The following is a 23,135-nucleotide window of genomic DNA, read 5'->3' on the forward strand; positions in this document are numbered from 1 at the left end:
CCGTGTGACACAATCAAGAAATAAAGGAAGCCAGCAATGGAAAAGCAAATGCCATATGACTGCAAAGAAACGGCATCTCGGAAACAGCTGATTCACCGAGACGGGGAGCAGGAGGCTGTCTGCCAGGGCCCGGGGCTGTGGAGCTCGGGCAGAGGCTCCGACGGGCAAGAGGGAAGGTAGCCGAGGTCTGTTCCGCAAGGCTGTGCACGCCTGGTATGTTCCCGAGCTCCACACGGAGAGGTGGCTGGCATGGAGAGCTGCGTACACTTTCACCACAGTCAGAAGCAGATGTAAGAGCTTGGCTGCTCAGGAAAATTCAAGCACGTGGGGCAGGCAGTTTGTCCCAGGCATGGGCCCTGCGAAGCCGGGCTCTGGGGACAGAGGAGCCTGGTGCACGGGAGAGCCATGAAGAACGGTCCCTCCTGACAGGCAAACCCACGTGGGTTTCCGGAGCTGCCTGTGTTGTTCCCACTTTTCTGGAGATCAGCCCTCGAAGTGATCAGCCTGAATAATGATGGCATCGTCCCTCTGCCTCACAAACTTATTAGCAAGATGGAAACTTCTCCTGATCCGCCAAGTCTCTCGCCAGCATGTGCATGAGCACTTCAAAGTCCTACAAACTCTGGCTCCCTACATTTTGCTAAAATAAACCACCCAGGACACGGTATCCCTTCGTGACCCCGGGAGGACTCGTGGCCTGGCTGCCATGAGCCGTGGATCGCGGCCGACCGATCCCGCGACTGCAGGCCCGACATAACGTAACCAGGGGCTTGGAAACAACAGTCGCTGGTGTTCACAGACACCGTCTTCCGAGGGTCCCAAGTGCCATTCACACTCCAGCCACCCTTGCGACCTGCTTCTGGAAGCCTTCTGGTCAGGGAGTAACCTGCCCTCGGAGCCCTTCACGTTCCCCAACAGCTGCTACAGCGGCTGGACGGGAACGTGGCTCACCGGATGGACACAGTAACTCTCCGGACTCCAGGATCCAACACACCGACACACAGTGTGCACGCGGACGAGTGCGCACGTCTCACACCCCCACGCTGGGGTGACCTAAGTGACGAGGGAGGAAGCGCAGAGGCAGGAGGAAGGCCAGCATCCGCGGAGAAGGGAGTTCACCCCGGCACACCGGCGCGTGGAGGGGCGTCGGCCCGACCAGCCATGGAAGGCTGAGGAGGAGCCCGGCACTCGGGATGGGGAGCCAGGGACGGAGGACCAGGAACGCACGCAAAGAGCAGGGGCCCGGAGTCGGAGCAGCAAGGAGTGTGTTCAGGGCCGGTGACCGGCTCTCTCTGGAAGGGCCCACCAGCAAGACGTCTGGAAGCGCACATTAGACCGCAGCGAGACACATCTCCGGTGACAAACCCACGTCATTCTGCGGGCTGAGCTGCTGACGCCCGGGCTCAGCTTCCAAGAGGAAGACCAGCTGCCCCAGAGCCCAAACGGACTGCGGCAGAATCTGAACTTGCGGGGCGCGTGGGAGAGTCACAGAGGGAGAGGACAGCATCCTCGAGACCTCAGGAAAGAACCTGACTTTGCTGCCGTCCTAAACAAATTCTACATGGAATACCCCTAGTGAAGGAGTGCTGGGCGGCTCTGTGGGCTGAGCGTCCGAGTCCTGATCTCAGGGTCACGAGATCGAGCCCTGCATCCGGCTCTGTGCTAGGTGTGGAGTCTGCTTTAAAAAAAAATTAAAAATGTTCCTAGTTAAGCGATTTCATTCCTTGTTAAGATTTGTCACAAATCTACCAGCTCCTCCCATGTGCCAACAGCACCATCTCAGCGGGGCTCCTGGGGGTGGCCTCCGCGGCCAGGCCTCCAGGCTACAAACCCATCCCTGGACTCCTTAGCCAACAGGAGAACTGGATTCCCCTCCAGCTCCCTGACACCTTTACAAGGAGGGACACTCCCGCATTCGGGTAGCGCCTGCACAAGCCTGCATGTGTGACAGAACCACACAGAAGCGCGTGTACGTGTCCCGCACACTGTGGCATGCGCATGTATACAGGTGACACGGAGTCAGCTGCAGTGGGACCCGTGTCCCGTGGTCACCACTCCACCACAGATCTGGGAGATGCCACCGCGGGGGCAGGCTGGGGGAACAGAACCCAGCACCCCCTCCCCGCGGCTGTTTCTGTAATTTATTATTTCAAAATAACAAGTTTCCAAAATGTTCAGAAAAAGCATCTCCTGCTGTGACCTCCAATGCCAAGAATCTCGAACCAAACCAGCTCCCGACTACCTTGGATCTCGCCTTCCTCCGACAGACCTCAAGCTCGAAGCACAACAGAGCATCCCCCTTGGCTGGGGTCTCCGTGTGGCCGACAGCGGGCTGTGAGCAGGTGACTCTCCCTGCAACACAGCCCCGGCCGGCCCGTCAGTCGGTGGGCCACGGACCATGTGCACCGTGCCCGCACCCTCCCCTCACTCGGCTCCTCCAGCAGGCCTGGATGAGCTCACAGCAGCGGCGAGTGTGGGACAACAGGTGTTCTGAGCGCGAGCGCCACTGCGCCCGGCCACCTTCCTCACAGTATGGTTCTAACTGTGCCATTGCATCATGAGTATCTGTCGTTCGCCTCCTACGGGGTCTTGTTTACTAACCTGACTTCACCGTAAGTACGCACAGTCTGGAAAAAACACTGAGTACTTCGGGTCCCGGACCTCCCTGGTTTCAGGCGTCCGCTGGGGGGCAGGAACACAGACCCTCGGCTAAGGGGGAGTGATCGTAACGTATTCACTACTCGCCCGGACCCACACGCTCTCCAGCCTGCCACACGCGTGTCCCGCCTGTCAAGTGTCTGTGCTCAGGTGACTCCCAACTTCCCTTCACGGCTCAGCCCACCATGACTTCCTTCAGCTGCACCCGATGCCCGGGGCTCTCACAGCCGCCGAGCCCAGGGAGTGCTGGGGCTCACCACGGGCGCCCACCGGAGTCCTGCCTCTGCCCTACAGATGACCCCCCTCCCCCCACCGCTTCCCACGAGCAGACATGAACAAGGCAGCCGGCGGAGTAAAGGGAGGTTAGAAACTTCCCGAAACTCGGCATCACCCGCTTTCTCACTTTGTCTAACGTGGCCAGTGAGTGCGCCTCTCACTTCCTGCACTGATCTCTCACGACACAGAACAAAAAACCTTTTTTCCCCTGCTTGGAGTCTTTGCCGGAAAAGATCATGGACTCCCCCGGCATGTGGAACCGAGTGGTTTCTAGGACATCCCCCCGACCTCACCAGCCAGGCCGTGCGGCGAGGGCGTAGTTCTGCTACTGCCCACACACACCTGCTAGTGTTCCATCCACAGAGCGAAGAAGAAGGGACACTGGAACATGGGTCGTCCTCGCACCCGGTAATGCTACATTCAGGCGACAAAAGTTAGCTGTTTTCGGTTTGTTTCACCCAATTATTATAACCCAAGAGCTGACGTCATTAAGAGGCTCTAGAGAGCTACCCGGAAAAACCAAACAGTGTTTCTGTCCCCGACAATGTGACTTCTAGGTGGGGCTACACATTTCTCTTCTCTGTGACTTTGGTGGCTGACTTTTACCGTCATCTGGGTTTTACAAGAACATCTGGGGTTTGGCCTCGCCCACATGCCTGTGTGACCTTGGATGGGTCGTTTCCTGTCTAGGTCTGTGCCTCCAGCTGCAGGACGGAAGGACTGAGTCAGAGGATCTCCGAAACCCCCTCCTGCCCAACAGCCCCCGGTGTGCTAGTTAAGTGAATAAAGGGGTGAGATGTGGGATACCGCAGATAAAACCACCTCGGACCCACGCTGACATCTGCAGGAAACTGGGGAACCCTCAGCACCCATAAGTCCAACAGCCCTTAAGGACCCAGCCTGGGACACCTCACTTTGAACACATGACAGCAGCAATGTAAGCTTCTCATTGTATTACATTTTCTGGGTGCCTGGGGGGCTCAGTCATTAAGCGTCTGCCTTCAGCTCAGGTCATGATCCAGGGTCCTGGGACTAAGTCTCGCATCAGGCTCCCTGCTCAGCAGAGTCTGCTTCTCCCTCTGCCACTCTCCCTGCTTGTGCTTTCTCTCTCTCTTTCTCAAATAAATGACATTTTTAAAAAAATAAAGATTTCTAATATTCGATTTTCTAGGACTTAAGAAAACATTGAAGAAAATAACTTTAACGTTGCTTCCAAGACTTCTGGTCCCATCTGGAAATCTGAGCCCATGCTCCTCAGCTTTCCTGCACAAGAACTTGACAACACAGTGGAAAAATATTCTACTCACAATAACAAAAAATACTAATTGACCAGGAATGCACTTCACAAGCAACAAGCAGAAACAGTATGACTCAAACCAAACACGTCTACAGAGGAACTCAGAACAGGCCTGGGACAACAGGGGAGACCGCACTCCTGCAGACACTTAAATGATGTAAAAAAAAATGTATTTCCCGGGGCACCTGGATGGCTCAGTGGGTTAAAGCCTCTGCCTTCGGCTCAGGTCATGATCCCGGAGTTCTGGGATTAAGCCCTAAGTCAGGCTCTCTGCTCAGCAGGGAGCCTGCTTCCTTCCTCCTCTCTTCGTCTGCCTGCCCCTCTGCCTACTTGTGATCTCTGTCAAATAAGTAAATAAAATCTTTAAAAAAAAATGTATTTCCCACAAACTAACCTCGAACTTTAACACAATTCCAACCAAGATCTCTAGAGGATGTGGGGAAGAAATGGACAAGATAATTTTAAAGTTAATCTCAAAAATGAAGGGTTCACAATAGTCTGCTACATTTTTAAAACTAAGAATTGTGGGGGCTGGACTCCCTCTAGCAGCATCACCATGCGCTGAGGGGTCACACCTGGCCACACTGATCACCCGTCAGGGTTGGGACATACCCGTGGAAGAGACCAACACATCCAGGAACAGACCCAAACACACAAGAATGTAGTCTCTGAAAACGGTGGCATTTCAAAGGAGTGGGGAAAGGGCACATTATTTATGAAATGTTGTTGGGACATCTGACTTTTTTTTTTTTAGTAAAAAATTAGGTTCCTCTCATATACATGAACACATGTTCAAAAAGAATTAATAATTTTTTTTAAGATTTTATTTATTTATTTGACAGACAGAGATCACAAGCAGGCAGAGAGGCAGGCAGAGAGAGAGGAAGGGAAACAGGCTCCCTGCTGAGCAGAGAGCCCGATACAGGGCTCGATCCCAAGACCCCGGGATCATGACCTGAGCTGAAGGCAGAGGCTTAACCCACTGAGCCACCCAGGTACCCCCCAAATTAATATTTTAACATTCAAAAATAAAGTACTAGGATAAAATAAAAATTTTTATATTCTCTAGAATGTAGAAAGACTCCCTAAAAATGAAGCCAAATGCAGAAATTGTAAAGGAAAAGACTGATCTCACTAATAAGGTTTTAATCCATCCGTACCCCTCAAAACAGAAAGACACACAAAGTTAAGAAGAAAACGATAAAAACATTTACAGCATATACACGGCCGACTCGTGGCTAAATTTAATAAAGAATTGTTACCAACTGGAAAGGAAATGATGAACACAAAAAAGTATTTACTCCCCAACATAAATGGGGCAAAGAATAGCACTTTACAAAAGACAAATTAGGTTAAACAACACAAAGCTTAGTACAGATTTTGACATTTGCCATAACGAACAAGTCACCCACTGCAGCTCTTCAGAGAGGGAGGAGGAGAGTAGGACGCGATTGCGGACTTCCTCTTGGTTAATTCTACGAAACAAAACCAGAAGCACTGGTGAGTCCACACCGTTACTTCTAGGCCTGAGAATCCACGCAGCACGGGTGGGCAGATGCCCAGGCGGGTTTCTCCGGAGCCTGCCGCCCACCTTCTTCAACGTGGGGCTGGCACCCTGTCTCCTCCCAGCAGCGCCCCCCGGGGAACCAACCCCACCTCACGCCGAAGGCCTGGCTCAGCCACGTCCTCCCAGACTCGTCAGACCGAGAGCGCCTCCACCCCGGACCCCCGGGCGGTCCGGGCACACCCCTGTGGCGCCCTCGTCACCAGGCCTGCGGCCAACGCCCCACAAGCGATGGGCATCACCACCATCGACAGCGCCTGCTACGTCACGAGCAGGGTAGAAGCCTCACCTAGAGTTTTTCATGCAGCCCTCGCGACGCCTCAGCGACACAGGCCTCGCCGTCTGCATCCCCAAATGAGGGGCCGAGACTCAGAGGGATGACGAGGTCTCCCGCGTCCCCTCGGCCAGTCCATGATGGAGCCAGGGACCAAACCCACTGCTCCCCCGCCCTCCACACAGCGGGCTCCGTCCTCCGCAGTCTGCGCCCCGAGGGCCCTGGACCCCGGACCTCGTGTGGCTTTTCCTTACAGGACATCGCTCGCCACCGGCATATGGTAAGGGCTCACGAGCTTGTGGACATTCATCGTCGCCGTGTTCGTCCATCCGTCCCAGGAAAGGAAACAGACCTGTTCCACGCCGGAGGTGGGTGTGCGAAGCCGCCAGACGTGGGTGTGGGAAGCCGCCAGAGGTGGGTGCACAAAGCTGATGGACGTGGGTTTGTGAAGACGCTCGGACGTGGGTGTGTGAAGCCGGCAGAGATGGTTGTGCAAAGCCACTGGACGTGGGTGTGCAAAGCCACCAAACGTGGATGTGCAAAGCTGCCGGGGGTGGGTGTGTAAAGCTGCTCGGACGTGGGTGTGCGAAGCCAGCAGAGGTGGGTGTGCAACACCGCTGGACGTGGGTGTGCGAAGCCGCCAGAGGTGGGTGCGCAAAGCTGACGGACGTGGGTGTGTAAAGCCGGCAGAGGTGGGTATGCGAAGTCGCCAGACGTGGGTGTGCAAAGCCGCCATAGGTGGGTGTGCAAAGCCGCCGGACGTGGGTGTGCGAAGCTGCTCGGATGTGGGTGTGCGAAGCCAGCATGGGTGGGTGTGCGAAGCCGCCAGACGTGGGTGTGAAGCCACACGGCCTCTCCTGGGAAGCACAAGGGATGCACCCACAGGACTTCCGCCCCGTCCCCACCGCACGGCTAAGCGGGCCCGACAGAGTGACTCGCGTGAATACACGGACACGTGTCGTGGTGCTCTCTAGGCTGCTGCTTATAACTTAGAAAACAGCAGCGGCCTGATTTGCATCAGCACAGGACCGCTGCAGACAGAGCTTGTCCACGCTTCGCGACCCCTGACAACACGGAGTCAATCGCTGTGTGCGGCCATGCAAGTCATTCTAAGTTTTCTTAACAAGTGAAAAAGAAAGCGCAGAGCGGAACGAAGAGCGTCGCGCTGCACCGACTTCTTAAGAAGAGCGCACACGACGGAGGGGTACCCTGCAGCGTTCGCGGCGCTCAGGTCTGGGGAATGGACGGGACAACTCTGACTGGTCATCGTGTCCCTTGCTCGACCTCCAAAATCACGGCCCCGCACGCGTGATCGCTTCCACGAAGAGCGAAGGAGCTGCTGCTCCGCCACATGGGCTCGTCATCCACATCCGTCCTGCACTCACAGAAACGCCACGCGGCGTGGACGGGCCCAGCCGCCGGCAGCCTGACGCCCTGGGCCTTCCCGCTCGCCCGCTCGCAAACCGTATCCTCACTGTGAGGCTGTGGTGGCTTCCATGCGGCCGGGCCTCCTCCCCGCTGAGGGACAGACAGTGTATGTAGGTCACGCCTGCCTTCAGCACTTTTCGCTTTACTGCCAAACCCAGAGAGGGTGCCCAAGAGGCCAGTCCTGCCGCTGGTGGCTCTTCCTTACGGCTTAGCGCTAGCGGACCTTGGAGCCACAAACGCGAAGTTCACGATCGCCCCTGGAGGGCCAGACGGCCCAGGCTGCTGGTCGAGCGCAGGCTGTGGTCGTATTTCTAATTTCCCGCTTCCCTGGACCGTACGAGCCCCAAGAAAAGAGTGTCTCGCCACAAGACACAGCCTCCCTTTCATCTGCTTTTTCTACGGCAGAAGCTGACGGACGGAGAACGACCTGACCAGCAGCCTCTGGAGTCGAGGAGGAGGCAGACGCCCATTTCTGTGGACTTAGAGGCTGTTTTCTCCTTCTAGCTGACCCTTTCCAAATTTATACTTATATTTTCTCCCTACTTTTTGCAAACGATACTGATCTAAGAAATAATTTCAAAAGCCCAGGACCTAAAAAAACCTCATGTAGATGAGGGAATGACCATCACTCTGGCCCATGTCTGTCAGTCTCATGGTCCACCCTTCGGCTCCGGCTTATAAAATCGGGGTTCACCCCAGCAGTGCAGAGTCCTACCCCACGACTCCCTAATCCACATCATCGTTTCCTGACCTCCAGATCTATGCACCCCACTAACTACCTACAGCCACCCCTGGGGGCCCCAGAACCCCCTCAACCTGGTTCGCTCCTGCTCCCCACCCCCCCCACGCCCCCAGCTCGGTGAACAGCACCACACCCCAAAGCCGGGCTGTGCTCCAGCGGCCTGACGTGGTCTGTCACCAAAACAAACCCTGCCTGTGTCAGGGCCCACATGTCCTCTCCGTCCGTCGAGTGGTGGCTACTTATCCTCCTATTCCAGCACATTCCCCGCTGATGCCGCTCCGTGTCTCGGTGGGCTTTGTCTCCCCAGCCCGCCCCCTCCTAGGGCTAGCAGCACGGTCTTTCCAAAACTGAGACTGTCCCCGTCACTCCCCTGATTACAGTATTTCGCCCCCCCCGCCAGCACCTGCAGGATGAAAGTCAAGCCCAGATGCAGGACGACTATGATCCTGCACGAGTCGGGGCTGCGGGTGTCCGCTGTGGAGGCAGCCCGAGGCCACAGCCAGTGCGGGCGGAGCGTGGCCGAGGCCGCTGCTTGTCCATCTGCACCCCATCCCCCTCTCACACCCACCTGCCCTCCCCCCCTCGTCACGGGACCAGCACCTCACTCAGGAGCCCACGAACCCCACACAGCAAGATTCCTGCCAAGCCTCTCATGTTTACCACACGGCCCCGACAGAGAATGTGTGTGGACGGGGACAATCACGGGTTCGCGCCCGTGGCTGAAAACACAGCGTGGACGCGGGGACCATCGCCAGGAGAGTGAAGCCAGTCCTCCGTGTTCTTACCATCATCACCAGCATCATAAAGACGGGGGAGGGAACTTCCGGGGTGAGAGCTTCCAGCACAGGATTTTCAAAAGCAAAACTGTGCTGCACTCGCGGTAAGGGCGTACGATGCCATCACCCGATATGCAGAGCACAAATGGCAGCGGGGGTGGGGGGGTGGAGCATGCAGCTGAGTTGCTGTATTTGGGGGGGTTAACATTTAAGCTGGGTCTTGAAAAGGGAGGATTCCGATCCCAGCATGCTGCCAAAGACGAGGGGCATTTCACGCGGAAGGCTCAGAGACCTTCTCAGGAAGAGGAAAACACAGACACCCACACGCTCACACCTCTCTGCTCGGTATTGCTACGGAGGCGGGACTTCTGTTCCAGGCATGGCTGGAGTCCAAGCCAGGTGAGTTTTCGGGTCCCTCTGGCAGCAGTGGGAGGTGAGGACGGCAAGTGACAGCAGGCCGGCTGGCTGACAGGTCCCACCACACCCTGGAGCGGAGAACTCAGCCCAGCACCAACCGGGCTCCACGGGCAAAGGGAGACTTCCTCTCATCGACCGGCTCAGCACCCCCGAGGTCGCCTCTGACCTTTGTGTTTCCATGCGGAAAATTCTCTAACCGTTTTTCTAGAAAGAACACGTCATAATGCATCATAAAGGAACATCCCAGTCTTGTGACCTTTCAAAATGCCATAGTGAAGAATTGTAAAGCGGTGTTTTGCTGCTGAAGACATTCGAACAGACGCTCCTGGCTCTTGCCACACAACAGAGGAACAAGATGGAGGACTCCAGGGTCCCGGGGTCTGCCCAGGACTGTTCATTAATCCTTGGAAGAGGGCTCTGCGGGGACGGAGGGACAGACGGACAGAGAATGAGGGACCCCTTGCTGGGCAAGACAAGGCACTGTCTCTGAGGCCACGGGAAGCCGTGGTGGGGCTTGTCCACACACAGCTCTCACCGTTAAGAATCACAATTTACTTTGTTCTAATTCAAACTCCTCCTAAAAATTCTGCCTCTTCTCTGAATTGAATATAGACAAAAATGTACATAAGCCTAATGGACACTTTAATGTTTCTATCAGAGGTAAAAAATAAATAAATAAATAAAAATTGAACAAGAAAAAGCGTTTAAAACTTGAGGTTCTGTACGTGGGGAGTTAAGTCACCTGGCTTAGTCCCTTGAATGACGTGTCTGTGGGCGGCACCGGGACCCTCGATGAATCGTTACCCGGGACCAGTGCACCGAGCCAGTTTGCCCGTCTTGGCTGGTGTGACAGGCCCTAACCTCCAAGGAAGAATCTCTTCATCTTACTGGGCTGGGAGGGAACAAGAAGTAAATCACACTCCGTGAAACAAGCACATGCTCCGAAGCTGCTCCCAGGAAGCCCGTCCCGAGGGCGCTCGTCCTTCCAGCAAAGGCCCGGGCTGTCCCTCCTGAACGTCTACTGGAATATAAAGTGGGAAAACGAGCAACTTGACGTCAGGACCAGTGTGCTTTCAGACACAGGGACTCAGTGCTCGCTCTTCCCTGGGAAACCAGGACAACGTTCCCACAAACTCGATCGCGCAGGGTACCAGCCCCGGGAATCACGTTCATGCTGAAGGCAGTTGGGACGGAGAAGCACGGCCCAGGGAGACCACGGTCTTCATGAGGGAGGCTTTGGGAAGGGAAATGGCCCCCCCACGGCCGCTGGAGGGGAGGCAGGAGAACAGGGGGACCCGCATCCCTAACTGCCCGTGAGTCCTCGGGCAGTCACTCGACCTCCCATCTGACAACCAGGCAGACGCGGTGAGGACTACAGGGCCTGTCCTGCCTCCCATAGTGCCTACGTCCGGGGACAGCCCCCCACCGCACAGAGGTCCCGGAAACTCCTGCACGGCCCCAGGGGACACGCTCCAAAGTTACAGGTGCTTTATTTTTAGTCGTGTTGATTTATTCTGAAAGTTCACGTAAAAGTAGTGGAGGGGATTTTTGTGAAGCAAAAGACACACGTCAAAGGTCTGGTAACCTCACTTCCAGTAAGAGCACGAGCTGTCACTATAAATCCCCCGAAGCATCCAACCACAGAAAATGTTAGGGCTGCTTATGTCTTGGCTTAGGAAATTCAGTGAAGAATGCCCAGTTGTTGTGGCGGCGTGGGAGGCCCCATGGGCCCGGCCGGGGAGGGCCCGCAGATGGGATTCTGCTCGGCGCTCTGACCCAGGAGACACAAGCTCCTCTCGGTCTGGTATCACCACCGGTACACGGCGTTCCAGAGCGGCCCCGTCCACAGCTCCTTTCTCCCCGTCGTGCACCCGGGGTGCACCAAGAGCTGTGTGCTGACCCCCACACCTCCCACGTCCCACCCGTCTTTCGCACGAACTGAGACACACAGACCCAAGGCCCGCACACAGACGCCCAGCGCCGCCATGGCGGCCGCAGCAGACAGCTAGGGAGCGCACGGCACCTTAACTTGAACTCGCAGTGTCCCCAAACCAGTGCTGGGACAAGAGCAAGTCCCAGGTTATTCCCTCCCAGGACTGGTGTCAGTCAACCCTTCACTCACAAACACCAAGTAAAAATGTCACAGCATCTTATGAAACAACAATTTCTATTGTTTTTTTTTTAAGATTTTATTTATTTATTTGACAGACAAAGAGCACCAGTAGGCAGAGAGACAGGCAGAGAGAGAGGAGGAAGCAGGCTCCCCGCTGAGCAGAGAGCCCGATGCGGGACTCGATCCCAGGACCCTGAGATCATGACCTGAGCCGAAGGCAGAGGCTTTAACCCACTGAGCCACCCAGGCGCCCCAATTTCTATTGTTTTAACAAAGATTTTTATTTACTAATTAGAGAGGAAGCAGGAGCAGGGAGGAGAGGAAGAAGCAGAATTCCGGCTGAGCAAGGAGCTCGATACAGGACTCAATCCCAGGACCCCAGATCCTGACCTGAGCAAAGGCAGATGCTCAACCAACTGAGCCCCCCAGATGCACCACCTTTATCACTAAGGAAATTACAAGGGTGTTAGGAACTCTGTGCCAGAAGCCAGCGCCAAAGACCGAATACATGTATTTTGTATAAATCACAGATCCATGAAGTCTATCAGTAATAAAGGAAATGCAGCCCCGAGGAGAAATAAAATGGGGGTTGCCCATGGGAAGCAGGTGAGTGGGAATTACAGAAGGAAGGAGTGAGGTTTGGGGGGAAGTTAGGAAGGTCTGGAAAAGGCAGCTGAGCTCAGGAGTAGCAACCACCGTTTACCGAGTGCTGAGCCCACGAGGGACCACTCAAGGGACGTCGCACAGATCCGAGCCCGTCTGTCCTCTCAACACAGACAGTGGGGACCAAGCTCATCCGCACTTGTCACATGAGAAACACGTGTACTTTGAGGCGGTAAGTAACTTGCCTGAATGGTAAGACCTAGACTAGCGCTCAGTCAGCCTGACTCAAAGGTGCTAGACTACAAGACACTGCCTGCGAGGGACACGTGAGACCTCCTAGCCCCCGAGAAACGGGGGGAGCAGAGTTCACAGTGGCGCCCACAGGATGCTCTGGGAAGGGAGCTCAATAGCGGCGCGCATGATACAGCCCAGCCAGGACCCTGAGCACCAGCAGAGCAATGACCGTGCCCTGAGCGCACGGCAGACATGGCCCCCCGCGAGCTCCCTGACGGCCGTCCGCGGGGGAGGGGACTGAGGCCCAGAGGCTGTACACGACCACCCCTGTCACACAGCAGAATGAGGTCAAATGAGGTTTATTTGCTTCCCATCTACCTTCTTGACGGCTGGGAACCTGTCGTCCGGCACACGCATCTGGCTGAAGCAGGAGTTGAGGAGGAAGCATAGGGAGGGCCCAGAGGGCGGCCTGGACGTTTCAGGGCTATCTGGTGTCCCTTCTTCTGGCAAGAATGAGCCAGCAGGAACCAGGGTCTGCCTGGGGATACAGATCTAGCCAGAGCCCAGGAAAAGTCTTCAAGAGCAGAGAGGACCTGCCCCAGAAGGTATTTTAGGATGGTCAGTATGTCCAGGAAGCCAGTCCAAAGTTTATTCCAATGGAACAGATCTGAAGAATCGAGACTGTAGACAAGATTCCCCCCAGGCTAGAATGAGAGACAGGCGGTAAAAACCGTGCAAAGAAAGATCCAGTGATATTGGAAAGCCGGATGGGTGGAAAGGAGACGAGGATGATCCTGTGTTCCAAACCATCGGTGCACAGGAACGGGGGAAACACACGGAGCGCGGTAAGGATGAACTCTGACGTCCTTGGGGACAGTGGGACATCTAAGTGGCAATGAAGTGCTGAGCAGGGCAGCACAGAGCCCTGGGACAGGCTCGCACAGACCTGTCTCAGCGAGGACCGCCAGCTCGTCCGCTCTGCGGCGATGGGACCCGTCCAGCCTGCTCCCCGCCCCGACCCTCCACGGCTCACACACACCGGGCACTCGGTAAATACTTTCTGAATGAATGTTATGATCCGATCTACTTTTATTCGGCTTATCTTCAAGGATATCATGACTCTGTCCAACACCTCGATGAAATTCACACCCACTCTCTTTATTCTAGTCTTTCCAAGGCCGTGCATCCTATTAGAGGAAGGAATGAGGTCCGTTTAACGGGAATTAGTTTCAGTGAACAGAGGCTCACCCACCCAGCAGCACGGACGGCAAACAGCGAGGAGACGCCGCACTGGTTACGCTCGTCACAAACGTCCCGCTCGATTACTCTAAAGGTCGAGGACGAGAAAGTCTCCCTTATGATCGTTCATTTAAGTTACATCTCTGGTGCCCACATAGGTATGACTCCCCAAAGAGCCTCCGGAAAGAGAAATAAAACAGCAGCACAGACAAAGTGACAGCAGACAGCTTGCAATATTCGACAGAATTTCAGAAAGGGGGCGTCTGGGGGGCTCAGCGGCTTCAGCATCTGACTCTCGGTTTCAGCTCAGGTCTCAATCTCAGGGTGGTGGGACCCAGCCCCACATCGGGCTCCACACTCAGCGGGGGTCTGCCTGAGACTCTCTCTCTCTCTCTCTCTCTGCTCCTCACTGCCCCCACCAAAACAATAAATAAATCTAAAACAACAACAAAAAAAGAATTTCAGAAATGTCCGAAATGAGCAGAAGCTGGTCACGACAGTACAAGCGAGTGCAGACTTGGGACTGTCCAGTGTCCATTCCGCACGTTCCAACGCAGAGCCTGTTTCTCCCATGCGAAGTCACCACAGGACACCGGGACCAGTGGTTGGAGCAGCGCAGCAGGAGCAAACATGCACCCTCCTTCCTGCTCCCAGTGAGCAGCCCAGGAGCTGGCTTCATCCACGTGCAGGGCTGCAGGGACCAATTTGGGGGATGGCCGCTTGACCCAATTTAGATCAGTGAGAAGAGCAGGATTTTACTGGTAGACCTGCTCCCTTCTGCCAGGAACACGAACGGCAAGGCTGCTGTGGAACCGGAAGCCGCCACGGGCCACCACGGGCCACCACGGGGCACCACGGATACCTGGAACGGAAGCCAACCCAGGTGAGGGCCGAGTCGGAGCAGATCCTGAGAGCCCTGACGGAGCCATATCAAAGCTAGCCCTTTTGGGGATTTTTCAGTCTCTAAGCCAAAAAAAATCCCATTTTCGATTACGTCAGGTTGAATCAGATAATGCACTTTCCCTGGAAAGACTCCTGGCTCACCTCATTGCCCGAGCAGCTCTCCCTCTGAGCGCAAGTTCGGGAAGGAGGCGGCCCCTCCCTTCCCCCTGGCCATCTCTTTGTGTTGCTGGACACAGGATGCAAGCAAACCCAATGGGACATTTTTAAGAACTTACGAGGGTAACGACAGACATGACAGCTCAGTCTTTCCAAGCCGTGATAACGCAGGCAAACCAGAAGGAAAAGGGCCATGAAAGCCATGCCAGGACGGATGGTCTGCGCACTAGTCAGCTCGTCCCAGACACCGTGAAGCGAGGTTCGCAGCTCGGCCCCAAAGCTGCCGCACGCTACGCCGCTGATGCCGAGGAAACCCACGTGCCTGCTCAAACATTTCTACCAACAGCGGCAAAGAGCCTCCCCCCTCAGACTGGAGGCCACGAAGCCAGATCGCAGCCTCTCTACCTTTACAACCCAGAGCACAAGCGTCTGCCGAGAAGAACACACGGGGAAGCAACCCGTCCCGTAACTACAGCGTGGATAAACGAGGCAGAGGAAGGCAGGAAACGAACCGCCTCCCAGGGGGATGTCTGTCTGCTCCGGGCCAAGCCCTGAACCTCCATGTTCTCAGCGCGCTCTCCCGTTTCCTGCGGTACCTGCATCCGACAGGCACTGCCGGCTGGGATACTTCTCCATTCGCGTATGTCTCCCCAGTTAGAGGGTGACCCCCCTAGAGCCCAGGACCTCATCCTTCCACACCTAACAGTGTCTAACACGATGAAGATCCTCCGGAAATGTCCCTTGGAAATTCTCAAAATATAATGCCCTTGGCTAGCAATGAACTGATAGTACGACGAGTAAGTCCGTCTTCCTCGCTCACAGTTAAGAGCAGTTACTACCTGGGACGCCCCAGTGGCTCGGTCAGGAGAGCCTCTGCCTTTGGCTCCGATCGTGATCTCCTGGGATCGAGTCCTGTGTCGGGCTCTGCACTGAGCGCGGAGCTGTTTGAGATTCTCTCTCACTCTCGCCTCCCCCTCCACCCCACGGCCACGCTGTGCACTTGTGTTCTCTCTTTCAAATAAAAAAAAAAAAAAAGTTGACTATTTACCAAATAGCTCTTCTGTGCCAAGTCATGTGCTCAAAACCACACGTAAATGATTTAGTCATTGACTTGGACTGAGTTCATCGTGACGGGAAATGCAACCAGATTGAGAGGGAAGATCACGTCTCCTCCTAACTCTTCCCACTGCCGAACCTGAACAGAAACAGAACACCGGCATACAGGTTCAGGGCGACACGCCTGGACTCAACCTAGGGAGGGCGCTCCAGAGTGGGCCAAGGGCTGGGCCCCGGGCAGACCCGGCAAAGGGCGTTTCAGCAGGGACACCTCCACGAGGCAGTGTGGGCACGGGAGGGGCGGCCACCATGGAGTAGACAGAGCTGGACGTCCGGGGTCCCCCGTCAGCCTGCGAGCGCACAGCAGCAGCTGCACTCAGTCTGAGCGACGTCCCAGGCTCAGCTCTGAGCCTGGCTCATTACCACCCCCTTATTGTCTCCTTGTCCTCAGTGTCTGTGGCCTCTCCCCGCGCAGACACATGGCCGTCCTGCGATGTCGGGGTTCCAAGCAGACGGCAGGGCTGGGTGATAGAGGGGGAGCTAAGGTCGCCAAGCAGATGACACCCCCACCACGATGAGCCCTGACTCAGTGCCCTCCCATCCCAACCTGATGCTTTGGTGGGTCATGGTGTTGGCCGGAAGGGAGCAGAACTAGGGAGGTGACCTCACAACGCTGCCCTGCAGTTCCTTGCAGCCGTGTAAGTCTTAATCAAACACACACTTTCAAGAAGGTCTGAGCCAGCATCCAACAAGCTAGTATTCCCGGCTTGTTCTGCTTTCAGCTCTCCAACTACTTGTTAGCCATTAAATCTCCTATGTGGCTGCTGGCGAGGGGAGAGCATGTGCAAAGGTCCAGCGGTAAGGAAAGCCGGCAGAGCTGGGAGACAGACTCAGAGTGGCCAGAACCTGGGTTACACAGAGCGGGGCTGGAAACAGGTGAAAACGGATGGACGCGCAGCGCCAAGTTGGGAAGAGCCTCATAAGGAGGGTTCGTGCCCTGCCCCCCCCACTGCCCCGGGATAGCAGGAGGTCACTGAGATGCTTAAATCAGGGCGGAGAAGCAATCAGATGTGTGTCTCGGAAATCTCGTCTCGTATACTGTGTGGATAGCAGACCGACAGGGAGGAGCGGTATGAGAAGAGACAGGAGCAGCCACGAGGAGGCTGTGTGCACAGCGCGGGCAGCTCAGACTGCCATCCCGAGGAGCGGACACCCTCAACAAACACTTATTAGGGACACCAGGAGAACTTGGCCACAGACCGCGTGAGGGACATGAGAGAGGCCGGCACGGGGGAGTCATGGCTGATCCTGAGACTCCTGGCACGGCCGGGCACGGGGCTGATGGCACCACGCACTAAGAGGGACACACGATGGGCCAAGGGGGACAGGAGTCAGCCTGGAGCAGCCTAAAGCCAGGTGACATCCAAGAGGAGATGTCGTCCAGAAGGCAACTGGTTGGTCTGAAGTTGCATCAGAAAAGCCCATTAGCATTAATGTTAATGTGCTCATTAACATACAGAATGTAAGGGAGGTCATGGGAAGTGATGACATTCTCCAGGGGAGATGTCCAGTCTGACCCCGGGTAAGGGCCAGAGTGGGTACACAGGCACCCGTACCCAGATGCCTTACTCTCAGCTTACCGGGGACATCTCGCCCTGAGCCGCATGATCAGGGCATCTCGAAACGGAAGTGCCACACCGTCTGTCCCCATAGGGAAAGCGGCCCCTACGACCCGCACATCACCATCGGGTCACTGTCTGCCAGCACCCTGGGATGCCGGTTCCAATACCGCAAGCACTCACCTGTCGACAAGGCTTCCTCCCGAACCTCGTCTTCTCTGGGCTGATGAATGTTCCAGGACGTTTTGGGAAGCGCGGAGATTTCCTCCAGCGAGGCCAACCTTACCATATCCATGTGATTGCTCTGGAACCGGTACCGCGGGATGAAGCAGGTTTTGCCTCGCCGGAAAATGTCCTTGATGATCTCCTCTGTCTCGATCTCGTCCGGCATGCTCAGGAAGATGGAGATTCTCTTGGACTTCTGATACTGACTGTGGGCCATCACCTAAATGGGAAACGGCAGTCACATTGATTCCCCAAGGTGACACTTCCAAACACCAGTGGCTACCCCTTTGCGGTTTTTACCCCTTCTCCCTTCTCCCTCCGCCTTCTCCAGCTTCTTGAAATACAAGTCACCAACGGAGAGCAGAGCGGCTGAGGGGGCTGGGAGGGCCTGCGTCCTGAAGCCCAGGGCTTGGTTCTGAGCCCAGCAATGACCTCTCTGACCTCTTGCCATCTTTCTCACACGCCTGCTCCAGCAGGAGTGACAACTCGTTAAAAAGTCACCGTCACCTTACAGAATCCCAAGCCTGCCGTCCAGCCACCTTCAGTCCAGCCACCTCCGGTCACCCTGCACACTGCCCTGAGCGTCCCCGCCTGGCTTCCACTCTGCACCTCGGCTCCCACGAGCTTCCTCACTCCCTGGATCGTCAGGCTCGCATCCCCTTAAATTCTGCCCGTTTTAGCCAACTCAGGCGCTCGCTTGAACACTTAAAACACTTAAGAGTGCGCGGAACACTTACTCATGTATTATCTGGCTGATCACTAACTGTCTCACAAGTCCCAACAGCAGTATTGTGACCAGGCGGTAAGCTCCCGGGAGCAGGGGACAAGCCTGTCCTTCTTTAGCTCTGACGACCTCTGTCCCCACCTCCTACAACTCTCCTGTCCAGATGTTACAGAGTCTGCGGAGACGGGAGGAGAGGCTCTTGGAGAGGTGCAGTCCTTCTAGAGACAAGTACCAGGTTGCGAGAAGGCCCCCAAGTGGGGAAACGCCATCATGCTCAGTTTCATCAGGCCTCAGAGCAGTTAATCTCTGAACTGCCCCAGACTCACGAGTTGGCTCTCAGCAACCCTTCCTTTCTTGTTCCTCTGAGCTAAGAAGACAGATACAGCAACCCTGGCCGAAAAACAGGTCTGGCAGAAAGACCGACACAGAGAGCCAGGTCAGTCCTAACGGAAAGGAGCACGAGCGTTCAGCAGCCGGAGCGCACCAGACTGCGGCCGGGGAAGCGAGCTCCATCCTCCCGGGAAGTCACATCACTGCTACGAGGCCTGATAAAAGGCGAAATGAAAAGAAATGTGACCCCCAGACCCTGGGAAGACCTGCGGCTCCTGGCACCCAGGTGCTTTCTGAGAAAGTTACGTGTCTGTCCTGTCTGTTCTCTTTAAAGAGAGTATGAAGCACCAGGAGCTGAATAAGCAGAAACAGAAATCAGTTAAAATTCAGTGCGAGACCGTGCATATGCATTTATCTTCCTTGTTCCTGACATCTCATTTATGTGACAATAAAGAAGCACAAAAAGAGAAAACCATTATGGCACCGAGAACAGGAGAACAGACACTTGACTAATTTCTGTGAGACGGAGAGGAGACGGGGCGGTATTTCCAGACCAGCAGCAGTAGACACAACAGGCAGACGACGTGGCTGTGGGGCTGGCAGAACCCCTCCCCCCAGAGTGACTGCAAAAGAGATCCCGGGAGCTGTCATACCTTCATTCATAAACACAAGTCCACAAGGAAGGTTCAGCAAACATTTTAGAACGTCAAAACACAAAAGAGAAGGAATAAAAGGGGGAAACGGAGATAATGGAGAGAAGGGGAAATTTTTAAATTCTAATTAGTTTTCTCAGACAAATTCAAGACAGTTGCATCTATAAGGTAACAACATGCTATGGAAAGAAAGCAATCCGAAAATTGAGAAATGATCATTGAAAATTAAAATTAGGGGTGCCTGGGTGGCTCAGTGGGTTGGGCTGCTGCCTTCAGCTCAGGTCATGATCTCAGGGTCCTGGGATCGAGCCCCGCATCGGGCTCTCTGCTCCGCGGGGAGCCTACTTCCCTCTCTCTCTCTATCTCTCTCTCTGCCTGCCTCTCTGCCTACTTGTGATTTCTGTCTGTCAAATAAATAAATAAAATCTTTAAAAAAAAAATTAAAATTAAGAATACCAACATTTTAAAGTTCAGGAGAAAGCCTTAAAGTAGGAGAAAAAGACAAAGAAATGGGGAAAGTAAAAAAAAAGAAAGAAAGAAAGACAGACTCTTAAAAGACACAGAAAGCCTGTAGGATTTTCACTAGCTGATTCATAGGAATTGCAGAAAGGCACAAAGGAAAAGAAGTAATCGAAGATAGAACAGATAAAGATACCAGTCTTCACATTGAACGGAGGTCATGGGTGCTAAGGGGAACAAGCAATATATTTTTAAACTTGAAATTCAAACCAGCAGTGAAATATGAGGGTAAAGACTTTTTCTAATATATAAAGTCTTAAAAAACTTACCCCCATAGATATTTCTAAGAACAAAAAAAATTCCTTGATAATATACTCTAGTAAGATGGAGAGAAAGAAATCCAACCAAGAAGACACTGGGTTCGGGCAGCCCAACGGAGAAGCGGGGTGGGAGGAAGTCCAGGCTGTGCACTGGGCCACAGCAGAGGGAGCAGGGGCCTGGAGTGCTCTCAGGAAGAAGACTGATTTATTTAAACAGACAAAATGAAAAAGAATCTACTGGTAAAATAAAGGCATATTCTTGTTTTGCCAAAAAGGAAAAATAAAAGTCATCAGAAACTCCTTGAAAACCATAGAGCTGCATTAGAAACGTAGACTCCAAACAGGAGCAGACTAAAGCCTGTTACGATTTTGAGCAATTTTAGAGTGTAACGAAAGAGAGTTCTCAGCAGTGACACTGGAAACATTCTCTGCCTAGCCACACACATCTAGTGACACAGAATCATACATCCTTTTCTGATAACCATACAACTTGGTTCTACAGTGAATACTATCTATGTAATCAATACACTGTAAATACTATTCCCTGAAACTCCAAATTTGGAAATCTGCTACTGAAAATGCTCCGTAGACTCATTCTAATTACAAAACAATAGAAATATTATAAAACTTGACAATTTAAGAATGATGATATAAGGGTCAGAAGCTGGCAGATGTAACAGAAGACAGGTATAGGGCACTAATGTCCTTATTTAGTTGGGGAGTCAAGATATGACACAAAGTTGAATTTCTTCACCATACATTGCTTTTCCGATAAATTTCTAAATTATAAAAAAAGGTGCTGTGTCATGAAGAATAAATGTGCATTGTGAAATACGTTATTGAGAGAATGGCATCACTTAACACCTTTGTTGACTGTGCACTATGGCAAAATAGTGTTCTAATCCCAGCACCTGGATGTCTCCAGCCATGACCCCCTGGTTGGTCATGAAATCAACAGTAGGTTACAAGCAGCTTTTTAAATAAAACAGAACATATTGAAGTTTACTGTATATAGTAAGAATTGTGAAACCCTGGACTGTGAAACATTTCTTCGGTATGTGTATCTGTAGGGGGGACAATGTACCGAGCACGGAGGGTCCTGGGTCTGCTTTTCAACGTTTCTCTCTACTCTGATGCCAGCTCTGACTTGTCCCCTGTTCTGTCACTGGTTCTGCATCGGCATAGCTACTACTTCCACACGGAACTTCCCAACTCTCATCTTCCGCAGACAGAGAAACAACTCATCCTCGTCTTCCCCGAGCCTTTCCCACGTCTGCTCCAGGCCTTGTGCGCCTCCTGCCTAGTGAGGTCAAACCCCCATTCTGCAAGCACAGGACTGCTCTCCTCTGCGGGACCCTCTGAGCTCCATCCCACCTGTTGCCAGGCTTGCACGGCTTCTCAACTGCGCAGACTCCCGTTTCCCAAAATGCTCGCACAGGCTTCTCCTAAAGGCTGCCTGGAAAGCGCGTGCAGGGCGCCCGACCGGCTCAGTCCGTGAAGCACCTGACTCCTGATCTCCGGGGTGTGAACTCAAGTACCACTTTGGGTGTGGAGATTAATTAAAAACAAAATCTTAAAAAAATTAAAAAAAAATGTGGGGGCGCCTGGGTGGCTCGGTGGGTTAAGCCGCTGCCTTCGGCTCAGGTCATGATCTCAGGGTCCTGGGATCGAGCCCCGCATCCGGCTCTCTGCTCCGCGGGGAGCCTGCCCCCCCCCCCGCCTGCTTGTGATCTCTGTCTGTCAAATGAATAAGTAAAATCTTTAAAAGTAAATAAATAAAATTAAACGCGTCGGAGCCAGGTTCGACGCGGACGGCGGCGCTGCGGAGGCCGCGTCCCCTGCACCTGGGCCAGACGGTCCCCGCGCCGCCCACGCCCCGCCCTCACCCACAGAACCCATCAGCTACGGGGCCCGGCGCGTCTCCCTGGGGTGCTCCCTCGCTCGGGGTGAGCACACGGGTGACCCCGCGTTCCCTCTCCCTGCGGGCGCCGGCGCGGGGACCCGCGGGGACCTCGCCCCCGGGAACCGGTCGGGGACGGGGCGCGAAGGCCGAGGCAGGGCGCCGGCGGCAGCTCCTGCAGGGACCGCGGGGAAGTCCGCGCCGGGGGCAGAGCTGGGAGGGCGCAGCCCCGCCCCCGGCCCCGCCCCCGGCCCCGCCCCCCGCGGGCTCCCCTCCCGGCGGCGCGCGAGCGCACAGGTGCACGCGCGCGCACGGCACCCCCGGGGCCGGCCGCGCGCTTCTCCGCCCGCGTCCCCGAGGGGACTGGACGCTGAGCCGCGCGTCCGCGCTGCCCGGGACTCGGGGGCCCCTCGGGGCTCAGGGCCCGCGCTCAGCGCGCCGGAGCTTCCTGCCCCCACCCCGCTCTCACTTCGGCCGGCTGTCATCCGTCTCCACCCTCCTCAGCCCTCCTCAGCCCAGGACCCCCTCGCCTCACGCTTCCCCCGGCGGAAGGACGTGCGCGCCCCCGAATCGCCCGCGGAGGAACGTGCGCGCGCCCGGAGGGTCCTCCCGGCGCCTGCGGAGGGACGTGCGCGCCCCCGAGGGGGTCCTCTCGCGTCTGCGGAGGGACGTGCGCGCGCCGGCCAGCTGCGCCTGCGCAGGCCGTCGACCCAGAGCCGCCCGGCGGTCCGGCGAGCGTGGCGGTCCGCTGCGGCGGTCGCCCTCGCGGTCTCGTACCTCCTGGGCCAGGAGGCGGGACTGGCGCAGCCGCTCCTCGGCGCTGATCGCCCGCAGACGCTGCTTCAGCTCGGCCCGCAGGCTCCGCTTGGCGCTGCTCACAGCCGCCGCCGCCGCCATCTCCCGGGCGCCCCGTGTTCGTTCCCGCTTCCGGGTCGCGGGCGCCCGCCCCCAGCACGCCTCCCGCCGGGGACTCCGCGCGGCCAGGGCAGGGTCTGAGGTCGGCCGGGTCCGGGGGAGGGTCCGGGGGAGGGTCCGGGGGAGGGTCCGGGGGAGGGGCGGCCCCGGGGAAGGGGGAGGGTCCGGGCGCAGTGAGGCCCCGGGTGGGGGGGGTCCGAGGTGGGCGGGGGACCCCCCCAGTGGGTGGGTCCGGGGAAGGTCCGGGGGCGGGT

At 55.5% G+C, this 23,135-nt stretch overlaps 1 protein-coding gene and 2 long non-coding RNA genes across 6 annotated transcripts in view; 1 reads left to right on the forward strand and 2 right to left on the reverse strand.

Annotated features, from left to right (window-relative positions):
- Positions 1-23,034, reverse strand: part of MTHFS (methenyltetrahydrofolate synthetase) — a 35,543-nt gene extending 12,509 nt beyond the window's left edge. The window contains exons 1-2 of one of the 2 annotated variants that reach the window (XM_059371410.1): positions 22,744-23,034; positions 17,539-17,800 (exon numbers count right to left, since the gene is read on the reverse strand). In XM_059371410.1, coding sequence (XP_059227393.1) covers positions 17,539-17,800; positions 22,744-22,863 — 382 coding nt within the window. In that variant the 5' untranslated portion in view covers positions 22,864-23,034. Of the gene's footprint in view, positions 1-17,538; positions 17,801-22,435; positions 22,457-22,743 lie in introns of those variants that run through there. The other variant, XM_059371412.1, reaches the window with a different exon arrangement.
- LOC132029051 (uncharacterized) lies at positions 13,836-16,328 on the reverse strand. Its single transcript, XR_009407672.1, has 2 exons — positions 15,729-16,328; positions 13,836-14,483 (listed from the first exon to the last, which is right to left on the reverse strand). It is a non-coding gene; the product is annotated as an uncharacterized LOC132029051 (long non-coding RNA).
- The window catches only part of LOC131998972 (uncharacterized), a 30,814-nt gene continuing 30,558 nt past the window's right edge, over positions 22,880-23,135 (forward strand). For all 3 annotated transcript variants that reach the window (XR_009398964.1, XR_009398963.1, XR_009398962.1), the window contains exon 1: positions 22,880-22,963. This is a non-coding gene — a long non-coding RNA (uncharacterized LOC131998972). The remainder of the gene's footprint in view (positions 22,964-23,135) is intronic.

This window comes from Mustela nigripes, chromosome 13 (assembly GCF_022355385.1).
Source record: "Mustela nigripes isolate SB6536 chromosome 13, MUSNIG.SB6536, whole genome shotgun sequence".
NCBI lineage: Eukaryota > Metazoa > Chordata > Mammalia > Carnivora > Mustelidae > Mustela > Mustela nigripes.